Source organism: Geotrypetes seraphini, chromosome 5, assembly GCF_902459505.1.
Source record: "Geotrypetes seraphini chromosome 5, aGeoSer1.1, whole genome shotgun sequence".
In the NCBI taxonomy this organism is placed as follows: Eukaryota; Metazoa; Chordata; class Amphibia; order Gymnophiona; family Dermophiidae; genus Geotrypetes; species Geotrypetes seraphini.
The window spans coordinates 20,174,905-20,191,145 of record NC_047088.1 but is presented as its reverse complement, the minus strand read 5'-3'; the positions used below and the strand labels follow the sequence as shown (position 1 = coordinate 20,191,145).

The window sequence follows — 16,241 nt, the reverse complement described above, 5'->3', positions numbered from 1 at the left end:
TTCATATCTTACAATATTTTGTTAACGGGCCCCAAATTTCCTTAAATTTGCTATAGTGTTCCTTCTGTACAGAATTAATGTTTTCAAACTTATAAAATCTGACATGAGGATTCCCACCAAAAACTATAATTTAAGTTATCCCAACTTTTCCAGTTTTTCATTATCAGCTGCATGGCTACTCCTGTCATGATGAGGATCAATTTATTCTGATTTGCATTGATTGGTTTCTTGGGGAATAATATCGTTCCAAATAATATTATGTCATATGATAGCGATAATGGAACTTCCAATATCGTAATAATTTGACCCCAAATGGATTTCCAGAATTTGAGTATCAAGGGACAATAATATAGCAAATGATCCAATGTCCCTATATCCATAAAAACAATAATCTTAAAAACAATCCACCACATAATGTATACAATTAAAATGACCCGACATGGGCTGTATTTTGGCAAAATAAAAATGCCTTCCTCAGGGGTCTTAGAGGTCTTTGGCTGTCTTAAATATAAAAACATTAAAATCACAAAAAAATCCAAGTAGTTAAGAGCCTTCAAACAAACAGCAAGCCCACAAGCTTCCAATGAGGAAGGCGTTGATATTTTGCGGAAACGCAGCCCGTGTTGGGTTATTTTTATTGTATACATTATTTGGTTCCTATTCTGTGGGTCACTTGTGACTGTTATACACCCTTTGTAGATTGGTTTTGAGTTCTTTGGACACTTATTGAATTACAAACTGGTATTTTTTAAGTGCTGATCCACGAATATGCGAACACAGTGGCGTGAATGGGGCATGTTGGTTGCAATTGATGCAGTTGTGGGTAGGCGAAATCGCACATCGTGAATGCATGAAAAATGCAATCAGACTGTAAATATATATCATACATACTATTTTTCTTTCAGGATCTCCTGGTGCCCCTGGACTTAAAGGTGATCTAGGACTTCCTGGCTTGACTGGTCCACCTGGACCCTCAGTAAGTGTATTCCCCCCCAGTATCCAGCCGTCAGGATTTTTTAAATGCTGACCATTGCCGGCTAGCTTAGCCCCAAATATTCGGTGCCAGGTCATGTCTGGGCACAAGCACTGAAAATCATAGGTACACGAAGAGCCGACATGTTTACAGTAATGGGGCCACAATGGTGGAATGCAATTCCCCAGTATATCAGAATGGAACAGGACATTACAACTTTTAAAAAATTGTTAAAAACTTATTTATTTAAAGACGCTTTTACTTCTGACTGACCTAAAAACGCTTTTTAATATTGGCTTGAATCTTATTGCTTTATCTTTTTTTAAATTACTTACTTAAAGAGTCTTTTGAATTTCAAAGCGTTCACTTCCTTTAAAGACAGCTTTAGCTTGTGTTCTGATAAAGTTAAACCCATCCTCTTGTTTTTTCCCTTTTTTTTTCCGAACCCAACAGTGTAACTTTATGCTATTCCTTACCCCTCATGTAGGTTTTATATAAAGTGTAATGTGTAATTTGTCATTATTTGTTATATTTTAGCCTCTTGAATACTTTTATTTTGTTAATGTACATCGCCTAGAAATTTTGTAATAGGCGATTCATCAAATATTCAATAAAACTTGAAACTTGAATACTGGGGGCTAATTTTGGGTGGGCTAGCTGCTGGAGCATCTGTGGGTCTGCTCAGTATTCAGCCTGGACCCACATAAGACAGTTTATGCAGGCCCCAGCCGAATATTGACTGGGACCCACATAACTTTAAAATTGTTTCTAGTGCCATGATCTCCAGAAAGCCCTTCCCAGAATGCCGCCTCCTTCTCACATCATCTGTAAGCTCCCATAGTCCCCCTGGGCCTACCTCTGCTCCTTGGTGGTCCAGTGGGTCATTGGGGGCAGGATCGCAGTCCCCTCACTCCTTGCCTCAGGAAATGGCTGCCGCTTAGTGATGCGGCTGCCTGTACTAAATATTGTCGGCACCTGTTAACCCTTGGCTGCTGCTGAATATTGGATGTTAAGTGCATTGGTGCTGGTTTTAAGAAAGGTTTGGACAAGTTCCTGGAGGAAAAGTCCATAGTCTGTTACTGAGAAAGACATGGGGGAAGCCACTGCTTGCCCTGGATCGGTAGCATGGAATGTTGCTACTGTTTGGGGTTCCGGAATCTTTTGTTACTCTTTGGGATTCCGGAATCTTGCTATTCTTTAGGATTCTGAATGGAATGTTGCTACTGTTTGGGGTTCCGGAATCTTTTGTTACTCTTTGGGATTCCGGAATCTTGCTATTCTTTAGGATTCTGAATGGAATGTTGCTACTGTTTGGGGTTCCGGAATCTTTTGTTACTCTTTGGGATTCCGGAATCTTGCTATTCTTTAGGATTCTGAATGGAATATTGCTAGTCCTTGGGTTTTGGCCAGGTATAGTGAACTGGATTGGCCACCGTGAGAACGGGCTACTCGGCTTGATGAACCATTGGTCTGACCCAGTAAGGCTATTCTTTTGTTCTTATGAATATCGGGCCATTGTGATTTGAGGAAATTGTCGTAATCGTTTGAAAGAGCCGCACAGAATTTAATTTTGCTCATCATGGGTTCCAGTGGTATATCTCAGACTTGGCTAAATTTTTGCATGCTATGTAGGAGGTGACAGTATTGAGAAGGTTACAAACTGATATGCATTTGCTCTGCTTTCCATGGTTCTTTCTTCAGGGACAAATCCAATTGTTCAACTTGTAATTTAGTCGTGGCATATACTGTAGTATTAGCACTGTGGGAGAAGCATTTCTGCAGAGTAAAAGTCACGTATTTGAAATTCCACCTTTCTGTGGTACAACCAAAGCAGCTTACATATATTACACACAAGTACTTGCTTTGTCTCTAATGAGCAAGAGAATGATACGGGGACAAATTTGTCCCCGTGGGATCTATCTCCATCCCCGTCCCCGCGAGTTCTGTCCTTTTCCCATTCCTCTAAGCTCTGTCCTCATCTGCACAAGCGGCAAACACTTTAAAATCATAAGTGTTTGAGGCTTGTGCAGTTAAGGCAGAGCTTTCAGGACAGAACTCTTGGGGACGGGACAGGGGTATTGAGATCCCATGGGGACAGGGACAAATTTGTCCCTGTGTCATTCTCTACAGTAGGCTCAGGATCTAAGGTCCCCTTTTATCAAACAGCAGTAGAGCGTAGTGCTAATGGACTACCTCCTCCTAGCTCCCCTTCCTTTCTCCTCTCCTGTTCCCTGCTCCCCTTCCTTTCTCCTCCCTCTCCTGTTCCCTGCTCCCCTTCCTTTCTCCTCCCTCTCCTGTTCCCTGCTCCCCTTCCTTTCTCCTCCCTCTCCTGTTCCCTGCTCCCCTTCCTTTCTCCTCCCTCTCCTGTTCCCTGCTCCCCTTCCTTTCTCCTCCCTCTCCTGTTCCCTGCTCCCCTTCCTTTCTCCTCTCTCCTCCCACTCCTGTTCCCTGCTCCCCTTCCTTTCTCCTCTCTCCTCCCTCTCCTGTTCCCTGCTCCCCTTCCTTTCTCCTCTCTCCTCCCTCTCCTGTTCCCTGCTCCCCTTCCTCTGATGCCTTGCTCTCCTACTGCTCCCCCATTTCTGCCCTCCGTTCCCTCTCCCCTTCCCTTGCTTCCCTTCCCGTCCTCTCTCTCTACGTCCCCTCCCCTGCCTCTTCTTTGAATGCCTATAATTTTTTTTTGTCCTGTAACTTTACTGTGAATGTCAATTGTAATCCATTTTGAGCTCCCGGGAAAACGGGATAGAAATCTAAATACATAAATAAAGCATTTTAGTGTGGGCCGGTGAAGTAGATACTCTGACATTCATAGGAATTGAACGAGCATCGAAGCATTTACCTCACCAGCCGCACTGAAATGCTCTACCGCTGCTTGATAAAAGAGGCCCTAAGTGGCAGTGGAGGGTTAAGTGACTTTCCCAGGGTCACAAGGTACTGCAGTTGGAATTGAACCCAGCTCACTGCACTAACCACTGATGTACTCCTACCATTCAATGTAGCATAATAGGAGGAAAAGACCATAAACTGCTGTTGAGACAGATGTGGGAGAAGCCACTGCTTGTCCTGGATCGGTGGCATGGAATGTTGCTACTCTTTGAGGATTCCACATGGAATGTTTCTACTGTTTGGGGTTCCAGAATCTTGCTATTCTGAGATTCTGGAATGCCGCTACTCTTTGGCTTTTGCCAGGTACTTGTGACTTGGATTGGCCTCCATAAAGACGGGATACTGAGCTAGATGGACCATTGGTATGATCCAATAAGGCTATTCTTATGTTCTTAAATCTTTCACTCCAGTTTGAAGGGCTCCTCCCTTGTACCTTTAGAGATATTTCAATTTTATCTGTATTATAATCTTGTAAGTTTGTTTATCTAAAAGGTTTGGGTTTTTTTGTCTGCTTCTAGGGCTATGCAGGAAATCCAGGGACCTCTGGCCGTCCAGGTAATAAAGGCGAGCCAGGAGAAGTTTTTGGTGTTCCAGGACTGAAGGGTGACAAGGGTGACCCTGGTTTTCCAGGTTCTCCAGGTCTTCCTGGCCTGGAAGGAATTCCTGGGCGAGATGGAGGTCCGGGCTTTCCAGGCTCCAAGGGTGAACCTGTAAGTCTTCCAGTGCAAAGTTACCAGTCTCGTCAAGTGGTTTTTTTTTGTTTTGGTTAGAATAATGCAAAAATGGTACTAGGTAAATACTGTATAATATGCCATTCTAATAAGAATTGTAGCATTTATGAAAAGGTGATAGCTGGGGCAAGCGTTCTGTAATTTGCAGTCTTAAATTTGATTGGCTTCCCTGCTTGTATAATAGCAAATATCCAAGCCCTTTCGTTTTCCTAAGCTAAACTGAAAAAGTGATGCAATCATGTTTCCAGGGTTTTAACATTTGTGAAACCAGCGCTGGGCCTTTTCCATCTTCTCTTTAAGGGCGGCTTGGCCTTGAAAGGAGAGAGAGGTCTCCCAGGTGACCCTGGAGTTTCTGGACTTCCTGGTGACAGGGGGCCAGTGGGCCCTCCTGGATTTGGTCTGCAGGGTCCTCCAGGTGAAAAAGGCATTCAGGGAGTTTCAGGTCGGCCAGGCGCACCGGGAGCTCCAGGTAAGTCGCGTCCTGTGTTGCTGTTCATGAAAGAGCCTTAGTTATTGTGTTGACTTTGTTTCGTTGAAGGGAAGTCAGTCTTCGGAAACATATTTTTAAAGCTGAAGTTACAAAGGGACAGATTCCACAACAGCCGCCAGAGAGTGGTAGAAAACTGGTACCAGGGCTGTGGAGTCGGTAGATAAATGTTCCGACTCCGACTCCTCAGTTTTTTGTACTTCAGATTCCGACTCTGACTCCAGGTACCCGAAATTTCCTCCGACTCCTCGACTCCGACTCCACAGCACTGGTTAATTTTCAGATCGTTAAAATGGAATGTCAAGTTGAGAGAAATGAGCATTTTCGACACCACCTTCTTTTTGCTTTTAATCAAGGTTCTAAGGCCGCAGAAGCTGCTCGCAACATTTGTGCTGTGTATATAGTGGGTGCTATAGCTGAAAGAATCGCTCGTGATTGGTATGCCAAGTTCAAAAATGGAGTCGGTAGATAAATGTTCCGACTCCGACTCCTCAATTTTTTGTACTTCTGACTCCGACTCCAGGTACCCGAAATTTCCTCAGACTCCGACTCCTCGACTCCGACTCCACAGCCCTGACTGTACGCTCTTCAGGAGTTTGTTATAGGGGGAAACACCCTCCAGGGCAGGGGTAGAGAACTCCGGTCCTTGAGAGCCCTAATCCAGTCGGGTTTTCAGGATTTCCCCAATGGATATGCATTGAAAGCAGTGCATGCAAATAGATCTCATGCATATTCATTGGGGAAATCCTGAAAACCCGACTGGATTAGGGCTCTCGAGGACCGGAGTTCCCTACCCCTGCTCCAGGGTTTCAAGACAAAGTTGGACATGTTCATGTTAAACTGATGAGACTGGACTCATTTGGAGCACTGGTCTTGACCTTGGAGCCGCCGCGTGAGCGGACTGCTGGGCAGGATGGACCATTGGTCTGACCCAGCAGCGGCAATTCTTATGTTCTTTTGAACGTTAATCAGCCGTAGCCGCCCTGCCACCACCTAACTTAATTGGGTTTAAGTGGCATTATAATTGGTTGTGCCAATAAAACCCAATTCAAATCTGACGCCGATTTTTTTTTTTTTTTATTTGAGGCACCTTGAAAATAAGTTTAAAACAGCGTTTTTCACTGAACTTGTTCGCCTACTGATGCCTAAAAAATCCAGCGCCATTTAGAGAAACCGGACCATAGTATATGTGTTTGAATTAGAGCAGGGGTGGACAACTCCAGTCCTTGGGGGCCGGAATCCAGTTGGGTTTTCAGGGTTTCCCCAATGAATATGCATTGAAAGCAGTGCATGCAAATAGATCTCTTCCATATTCATTGGGGAAATCCTGAAAACCCGACTGGATTCCGGCCCTTGAGGACTGGAGTTGTCCACCTCTTGTTTGTAAGGCCATCTAAATCACCCTTGCTATGACTAGGCACTGTGCATTCCATGTTGCATGGATAGAGTGGGCACACTTTTTTGTTCTTATTGTTTGGTTTTTTTTTCCAAAATTTTTTTGTTCTTATTGTTATCGAGAAGAATTTTACTAAGTAGTAGACCTACCAAACAAAGAATCGGTTAAAACATTGCTTAAAAAAAACAATTGCATTTGCAGATAATAACTTAGACGTAGCGGAATGATAGCACTGTATCCCTCCCAACCCAAGTTAGGAATCTTGTTAGATTCATCTATGTTAAGGCTTACCTATCAAACCACAAAAACACGGAACTCGCTTCCCAAGGCGCTACCACCACGTATGCTCTGTTTTCGTTAAAAACCTGAAAACGTGGCTCTCTCAAAAATCCTGGCTAGGTGCCTAACTCGACCTCAATGGTGGACTACGCGCTCTCGGTTATGACGTAAATGCACCACCCACAAACTCACTGCATCGGAAATCTATGCTAGGATGAAAACTGGACTGTTGCCCACGCTGTATCTTTATCCTTATACTGAAGCAATGGCTGTTGTCATGTTCGTGTTGTACTGATTCTTGCTGTAACCCGCCTTGGAACGCCACCTCGGAGCATTTCACGGGATATAAGACCAGAAATAACATAACGTATATCTTGTATGAAGTATTTAAGATGCATGATGTATATGTTATATGTAACCGGTGGCCTAGCGAGAGTGACCTGGGGCTGTGGCGCCCCCTTCCCCCTCGTACCTCTAAATTTTCCTTGCATGAGCAGCGTTACGAACTTGCTGCCCACGTCGTGCCAGCTAGCCCTCTGATGTCACTTCTAGGTGCAGGGCCCAGAAGTGACATCAAAGAGAGGCGACACTGATGCGGTCAGCAAGTTCGTAATGCTGCTCGAGCGGGAAAAATTTAGAGGTACAAGGGAAGGGGGCACACCCGTGTAGTAGGGGGTGTCTGGAAGGAGAGGAGGACTGGTGTCTGTGCCCTTTACAAAGATCGTGCCTAGGGCAGACTGCCCCTCCCCCTTTCCTACGCTACTGTATGTAACCGAAAGGTGTTGCCTTCAGTAACTAACACCAGGGCATCTTTTTTTCTCCAGTCACAGTTCTTCCATTTATTCCCCATCCTTCCTTTTCTCTTAGGTCCTACAGGAGAACCAGGACGAACTGTGTCCGAGCCAGGCCCCCCTGGTCTCCCAGGCGCACCCGGTGAGGCTGGCTCTCCGGGTAAGTTCCTTCTCTTCCATAGAATTTCTCATAGCCCTTGCTGTCCATTTAATCGGATTTTTCTAATTTAATCCATTTTACCCGAAGGTGAACCCGGTCATTCAGGTCAGCCTGGCCGGTCAGGTCTTCCAGGTGCAAAAGGTGATCCAGGAGTGCCTGGCATTGGATTTCCTGGCTCATCAGGTCCAAAAGGTAGCTTTCCTAAAGATGAATTATTACATGGGTAACAGGGGCCATGGAGGTTAGTAGATGGTTTCAGTAAGGACAGTACAGAAAGGAACACCATGGAGGGGGTGGGGGGGGGGGCATCCATCATCGGATTATACTTTTTTTTATGTAAGAATAAGGGGGGATTATTATTTCTGTATAGTTACATATATTTCTCTGATGTTTATTTTTCTCAACCAAAAAGTCCAACGGGACAGAGAACCCACGGATATAAAACAGTACAAAAGGAAGTAGGAACTGACAATGAGCGCTCCACTGAAGAACACTGATAGAAAACCAACTTATTTATTTTAGAAAAGGACACAAGCAGAAGCTGTGGTCCACAGTGGAGTGCTCATTGTCCGTTCCCACTTCCTTTAGTACGGAGGTAGAGAAAACACAGAAGGTTGCTGTTTCGTGTCCCTCTGTCCTTGGCTTTACTAACTCATCATCCTAAGAATGAAAAGGGCTTTTCATAGAGTCAGCTCACCATTCTGCACAAATGGGTTATCCCTTCCTACCAGCAGGTGGAGGTAGAGAAAAAGTAAACACCAAAAAGTCCAACAGGACAGAGAACCCACGGGTATAAAACAGTACAAAAGGAAGTGGGAACGGACAATGAGCGTTCCACTGAAGAACACTGATGGAAAACCAACTTGTTTATTTCAGAAAAGGACACAAGCAGAAGCTGCGGACCTGACACAGCACTGTGTTTCGGCGTCTGAGGAATGCCTGCATCAGGGGTCACTAAACATAAAAACACAACGCAACATATTAAATCACATCATATAAAAATTACAAAATTTTTCATAAGCCTTACAAATAAATCAATACTAGAGGCCAATCAAATAAATAAATACAACGAATGATAAATATGTCAAAGATATGTATATGTGACAAACAAAACATATGATAATGTATATGCAAATTCATAAAAATGGAACCAAACCTGTGGCATATGTGTTCACAGATGACAGGTCTGGGATAAAACAAAGCTGTGTAGTAAAAATATGGAAATAGGACCATCAAAATGCCATATTTCATCAGGAGAAAAACTCAAGAAAACTACAGCATCTATAATAATAAAACCCTAGAGCGCGCATGCGCTCTTGAAAATTCGTGATTCCTGGCGCCGTGAGGTGTGCTTCTGTGGCAGTATTCTATATGACACCTCACGGCGCTTGCAGGGGCTGGAGGCGCGCGACTGTGCTCTCTCCCTGCCCGCGTCCTCGCCGCATCACCTCCCGCCCTCACTCGCCGCTGCTGCCGCTGATCCTCCTCTTCAGAGCAGCCTGCAATTGTGGCCGGCTTTAAAGAACCTCGCAGGCTGCTCTCCAACCTCGGTAGCACGTTCCCTCTGACGCACGGGATCACTTCATAGGGAACGTGCTACCGAGTTGGAGAGCGGCCTGCTAGGTTCGCTAAAGCCGGCCACCACGATTGCAGGCTGCTTTGAAGAGGAGCAGGCCAGAAGACGCCGGGATGGAGGGAGGGTAAGAAGGGGATCAATACCGGGAGCCAGGGGGAGAGGGAAAGGGAAAGGGGCTACTTTGGGGGGAGGGGTGTGCTGGGGGGAGACAGAAGGGGCCATGGATAGTGAGAGGGAAAGGGGGTTGCTTTGGGGGGGAGGTGTGCTGGGGACAGACAGCTTTGCTCTGGGAGGAGACAGAAGGGGCCATGGAGAGACAGTTAGGGAGAGGGAAAGGGGGCTGCTTTGGGGGGAGGGTTGTGCTTGGGGCAAACAGGTTTGCTCTGGGGGGAAGACAGAAGGGGCCATGGAGAGAGAGGGAAAGGGGGCTGCTTTGGAGGGGAGGTGTGCTGGGGACAGACAGCTTTGCTCTGGGAGGAGACAGAAGGGGCAATGGAGAGATAGGGAGAGGGAAAGGGGGCTGCTTTAGGGGGAGGTGTGCTGGGGACAGACAGCTTTGCTCTGGGGGGAAGACAGAAGAGGGTCATGGAGAGACAGTTAGGGAGAGGGAAAGGGGGCTGCTTTGGGTGGAAGGTGTGTGCTGGGGGCAGACAGCTTTGCTTGGGGGGGGGGGAGACAGAAGGATACAGACAGCGGCCAAAGAGAGAGAGATAAAGAAACACAGACAGACAGACACATCTATTCTAGCACCCGTTAATGTAACGGGCTTAAAGACTAGTAACATAATATTTACATAAGATAATAAAAGAGCACAAAACATGTAGCTGCGTGAATAAACTTCAAAAGCTATTTGATTGAAAGAACAAGTTTTGTAACAAGCTAGCAACCATATGGGATCTCAAGTGTATCGCTACATAACTTTGTAACAAAATAGCAACTTTATAGAATGTTAATACAGAGAATCTCCAGTGTAACATTTCATGCATTGTAAACCTGAACTGAAGAAAGAGGAAGGTGAGTATAAAGAGAGATATGAAAAGCCACAGGTAAGGAGAAAAAGGAAAAAAGAAGAAAAAGGGGGCCGAGAGAAAAGAAGGAAAAAAGAGAGAGAAAGAAAAAAGAAAGGGAGGAAGGAGTAAGAAAACCGCACCAAAGGAAAATAAGCCAAAAGAACCAACATAATAAAAATGATGAAATAAAGAAGCAATAAGAAAAAGAAGTGGCTATAAACGGAGCCTTTTTAGAGTTTTTCTCCTGATGAAATATGGGGCTCCGTTTATCAAGCCACGCTAGCGGGGTTAGCGCGTCGGACATTTCACACGCGCTAACCCCCGTGGCCAGCTAAAAAACTAACGCCTGCTCAATGCAGACATTAGCGGCTAGCGCGGCAGGTGGTTTAACGCTTGGTATTACGCATGTTAAACCCCTACCGCAGCTTGATAAAAGGATCCCATGGCATTTTGATGGTCCTGTTTCCATATTTTTACTACACAGCTTTGTTTTATCCCAGACCTGTCATCTGTGAACACATACGCCACAGGTTTGGTTCCATTTTTATGAATTTGCATATAGATTATCATATATTTTGTTTGTCACAGATACATATCTTTGACATATTTATCATTTGTTGTATTTATATGTATTTATTTATTTGATTGGCCTCTGGTATTGATTTATTTGTATTTCTTATGAAAAATTTTGTAATTTTTATATAATGTGATTTAATATGTTGTGTCATGTTTTTATGTTTAGTGACCCCGATGCAGTCGTTCCTCAGACGCCGAAACACAGTGCTGTGTCGGGTCCGCAGCTTCTGCTTATGTCCTTTTCTGAAATAAACAAATTTGGTTTTCCATCATTGTTCTTCAGTGGAGTGTTCATTGTCCGTTCCCACTTCCTTTTGTACTATTTTTCTCAACCGCCACACGAATAAACTAATCTAGTGTACAGACATTGTACTGTATTGTAAATGTGAAGCCTCTTTACTATTTAAAATAAAAATTCATGCGCTTAACTGAATTTTCCTACTCTTTGTGATTCTGGAATCTTGTTGTTCTTTGGGGTTCCGGAATCTTGCTGTTCTTTGGGGTTCCGGAATCTTGCTGTTCTTTGGGGTTCTGGAATCTTGCTGTTCTTTGGGATTCTGCCAGGTACCTATGACCTGGATTGGCCACTGCTGGAAGCAGGATACTGGGCTAGATGGACCCTCCGTCTGACCTAGTATGGCTATTCTTATGTTCTTATGTAATGTCCTTGGTAGAACTAGCTTTCAGACCATTAACGTTGTCTCTTGTTAGAAATGGATTCTCTGGTAGGCTCCACTTTCTATTTCTTATGGTGTTTTGTTTTCTTTTTAATCTATCTTCAGGTTTGCCAGGAACCTCGGGAGCACCTGGTGTTCCAGGGTTGCAAGGAAAACCTGGTCAAGACGGGATACCGGGGTTACCAGGTTTGACAGGCCAAAAGGTTAGAAAGTTGTTTGTTTTATTTCTTTTTTTTTTTTTCTTTTATGTCCCCAAAGGAAGTCTCCAGATAATGCTTAGGGCTTCTTTTACTAAGCTGCAGTAGTGTTTTTAGCGCACGCTGCATTTTAGTGCGCACTAAACCCGCGCTACGTGGCTAGAACTAATGCCAACTCAATGCTGGCGTTAACGTCTAGCGCGTGGGGCAATTTAACGCGTGCTCTTCTGCGCGTTAATGCCCTAACGCGGCTTAGTAAAAGGAGCCCTTGGTCTCTTCTCATAAGCGCTTGTTTTCTTTGTGATTCTAATTTTTTTTCTAAGTTCTCATGGTTTGTAATTCTATAACTGGGTATATAATCATAATATAGAATCCCTTGTGAGAAAAATATATTATTATGAAAATCAAGTCAAAAATAGTGTAATGCAATAAAATAATCAAATTAATAAATAACATACACTTTATTAATTATAAATTTCATTCATATCATCAAAATTGCATCAAAACACATATATATACAAAACCTATACAAACCATAAACTAAAAATCAAGACACATACATAACTACAGAAATTCAAAACCAAGACAGCCAAAGGATTTAACTTAGTTCATCAAGAAAATGTTCAATAAATCACTTAGCTTAAAATCCAGTAAAGTCAAGGCCACAAATAGGCATCCTGGCCATCTTGGGATCAGGTGAAACAGGTCTGAATCAAATCAAATCATGGGATCAGGTGAAACAGGTCCGAATCAAATTTGATTTGATTTGACTCAGACCTGTTTCACCTGATCCCAAGATGGCCAGGATGCCTATTTGTGGCCTTGACTTTACTGGATTTTAAGCTAAGTGATTTATTGAACATTTTCTTGATGAACTAAGTTAAATCCTTTGGCTGTCTTGGTTTTGAATTTCTGTATTTATGTATGTGTCTTGATTTTTAGTTTATGGTTTGTTTAGGTTTTGTATATATATGTGTTTTGATGCAATTTTGATGATATGAATGAAATTTATAATTAAAATGTATAAGTTATTTATTAATTTGATTATTTTATTGCATTACACTATTTTTGACTTGATTTTCATAATAATATATTTTTCTCACAAGGGATTCTATATTATGATTCTATATGCTATAATTGAATCCTTTTTTTGAATTATTTTCTCTCAATTTTGTTTTGTATTCTATAACTGGGTGCCAAAGCTAGATTCCGAGATGCAGCACGCTGAGTGCTAATTCTGTCACTGCCTCCAATGTAGTCCAGCATCTCCCCCTCTTGCATCTTTTCTCCCCTGGACTGTCCCCTCCTCTCAAACCTTATATGGCTTCCTGTTTGATCCAGTGTCAACATGAAAAAGAAAAGTGGTGTGCCTTGAAGTCTCTTCTCAAATGAGCTGTCTGGAGAGTGGATTTTATTTAATGGGGTTTTTTTTTCTCCTTTTTATTAGGGCAGCAAGTTAATCACAGTTAGCTTTGCAATTAATACATTAATTATTAATTGTGATTTTAAAAAATGAATTGCGATTAAGAAAATGAATCATGTTCCAGCATCTCCTGTCTCCTCCAAACATCTCTTCTGCTCTCTTCCACTCCCAACACCTGTCCTTGGCATGATCCAGACCCCCCCCCCCCCCCACACACACACAATTCAACATCACCAGCTCCCCTCCCCCCTCCCCGTGCTTGTCTATCTTAAATATTTGTTGTTCCATTGGGCATGTCAAGGCAAATTCTATAAGAGGTGGCCAGAAAGATAGGTGCCTAGAGTTAAACACCTATCTTAATTAGAAAATTTAATAAGCTCATAATTGAAATACAGTGGTACCTTGGATTACGAGCATAATCCGTTCCAGGAGCATGCTCGCAATCCAAAATGCTCGTTTATCAAAGCAAGTTTCCCCATAGGAAATAATGGAAACTCACTTTGATACGTCCCCACCCCCTGAGGCCAGCGGCGCTGCTCTATTCCCCCCCCACACACGAGAACCGACATTGCTCCCCCCGAAGGCCCCCCTGTGATCCGGCACCCTCCCCCCGTGATCTGCCCCCCCCCCCCAGCAAGAAGAGGGCACCGGCATTAACGCACAGGACATGCCGGTGCTGGTGCCCAGGCCCAGATGACAGTAAGAAGCGGGAGAGGGGGTGCCCGATTGTGGCGGGGGGGGAGGGTGCCGGATCGCAGCGGGAGGCGCTGCTCGCAAATCGAGGCATGCTCGGTTTCCGAGGTGCCGATTTTGCAAATGTTTTGCTCGTCTTGCAAAACGCTCGCAAACCGGTGCACTCGTAAACCGAGGTACCACTGTAAATAAAACTTAATTGGGTGATAGGTGCCTATCTTCTTAGGCGTGAATCTACAAAGGATAGGCGCCTATAGCATGACACCTAGAGGTGCCTAGCAGTAAAGTAGGCATGTTTAAGGGGTGGAATGTGACTTAGGCGCAATTCTGTAAAGCAGGGGTGTCCAACCTTTAGGCTTCCCTGGGCCGCATTGGCTGAAAAGAAATGTTTCTGGGGCCGCACAAATGCTGCAGCAAGACACAGGAGGGAGCCGGCAAGACGGTAAACACCCGGGGGGGCAGCTGAGGAAAAACACTGCATCGCCCTCGACCAGGGCCGCACAAAACACTTCACAGGGTCACAGGTTGGACACCCCTGCTGTAAAGGATTTAAGTGCTTATAATCAGTGGCGTAGCGAAGATAGGAGGCTCCTGGGGTGGTAGCACCCCCGCCTTACTTCTGGACCACACACCTCCCCCACCAAGTGCGTGTCTTCCCTCCCCCCGTACCTTTTAAGGAAAATCTGTTTTTATTAAAGATAAAGTGCCATTGAACGACACAAGAGCATAAGAAAAACAACTGCAGCAGTCGACAGATATACCAATCTCCCCCCACCCCACAGCCAAGGTTACAAAATTCAGAAGAGAAACCAAATAAGAACACATGGTTACATCAAATATATACAGTGTAACAAAGAGATTTCAAATTTACAACATCACCACCCTACCCTCCCCAACATCACCACCCTACCCTCCCCAACATCACCACTCTACCCCCCCCCAACATCACCACCCTACCCCCCCCCCAACATCACCACCCTACCCCCCCCAACATCACCACCCTACCCCCCCAACATCACCACCCTACCCCCCCCCAACATCACCACCCTACCCCCCCCCCCCAACATCACCACCCTACCCCCCTCAATGCCAGAATCTGGGAACACAATTGAAATAAAATACAAAGGGGCAGAGAGAGGAAAAAAAAAAAGGAAAAGAGGGAACCCCCCGTACTTTTTAAACTCTTTGCCGGCCGAGCAGCATCTCCAACCTCCTTCGCGTGCTGGCCTTGGCTTTCCCTCTGATGTCATTTCCTGGTGCCGCGACCAGGTAGTAACTTTAGAGGGAGAGCCGAGGCCAGTGTGAGCAACAGATTGGAGATGCTGCTCATGCCGACGGGGGGAGGAGCAAAGAGCCGATGAGGTATTGGGGGCAGAGAGGGGGAGAGGTGCCAGCGCCTTCACCAAGTCGCCCCCCCTCCCCCTTACTACGCTATTACTTATAATGTAGACCTTTAAAACCCTGGCCTACATTACAGGCACCTGAGTTTTAAATTAGGTGATCCTAAGTGCAATTCTTTAACGGGTGCCTAAAAGTGATTGACATGCGATAGGTGCCAATTACAGAATATAGCCCTTCTTGCCTGGAGCCTGGTCTGAAGCTTTCCCTCTGGCTGGTCCTGCCCATTCAGAAACAGGAAGTGATATCGGAGGAAGTGGGATGGGTCAAAGAGAGAGCTTTGGAGAGGCTGCAGGCAATGTATGTGCACCACTGCCAGGACCCAGCAGAAGACCAGCAGGGGGTGACGGGGGGAGGGTGGGAGAGGCAAATGCCAAACCATGGGTAGGGAGAGGGAAGAAACTGTAGACCCATGAGCAGAACTAGAGGAGCCATCGGTAGAAGCTGTGGCTGAGGTGGTGAGCTCCAGCAGGCACAAGAAGAGCTTGGCGTTGCTCACTACCAGGTTTGTGTCGCTGCACGTGAGGGTGGAGGGGAGGGAGGGAGATAATGGACCCTAGGAAAGAAAGAGAGAGAATAGACCTGGGAGAAGAAGAGCAGGATGGAAGGAAGAGAAATAAAGCGATGTTTAGACCTGGGGATGGGGAGGGAAAGAGATTATCAGTCTTTTACGGAAGGGAAGGGTTATGCGATTGGATATACCGCCTTTCTGTGGCTACAATATATGCAGGTGCATAATTTATACCTGGGGCAATGTAGAGTTAAGCGACTTATAAAGCGTCACAAGGAGCTGCAGTGGGAAATAAATACAATACCTTTACATACACAATTAAAATTGTTACTAGTACGATTGAGAGCAATCAAAAATTTTAAACAAAATGCAGCTCTACCTTTTACCCCTCCCTTCTTCAGTACCTTCAATGCATTCCCTTTGGCTTCCATGATTGGCGTCGTGGTTCGTACAGCTGTTGGGTACGGCTGCATCCAAGTT

At 44.8% G+C, this 16,241-nt stretch overlaps 1 protein-coding gene across 5 annotated transcripts in view; it reads left to right on the top strand.

Annotated features, from left to right (window-relative positions):
* The window catches only part of COL4A5 (collagen type IV alpha 5 chain), a 294,489-nt gene that overhangs the window by 165,049 nt on the left and 113,199 nt on the right, over positions 1–16,241 (top strand). For all 5 annotated transcript variants that reach the window (XM_033947291.1, XM_033947290.1, XM_033947293.1 and 2 more), the window contains exons 23-28: positions 906–976; positions 4,375–4,566; positions 4,888–5,056; positions 7,617–7,700; positions 7,788–7,892; positions 11,645–11,742. In XM_033947291.1, the coding sequence (XP_033803182.1) occupies positions 906–976; positions 4,375–4,566; positions 4,888–5,056; positions 7,617–7,700; positions 7,788–7,892; positions 11,645–11,742 (719 nt within the window). The remainder of the gene's footprint in view (positions 1–905; positions 977–4,374; positions 4,567–4,887; positions 5,057–7,616; positions 7,701–7,787; positions 7,893–11,644; positions 11,743–16,241) is intronic.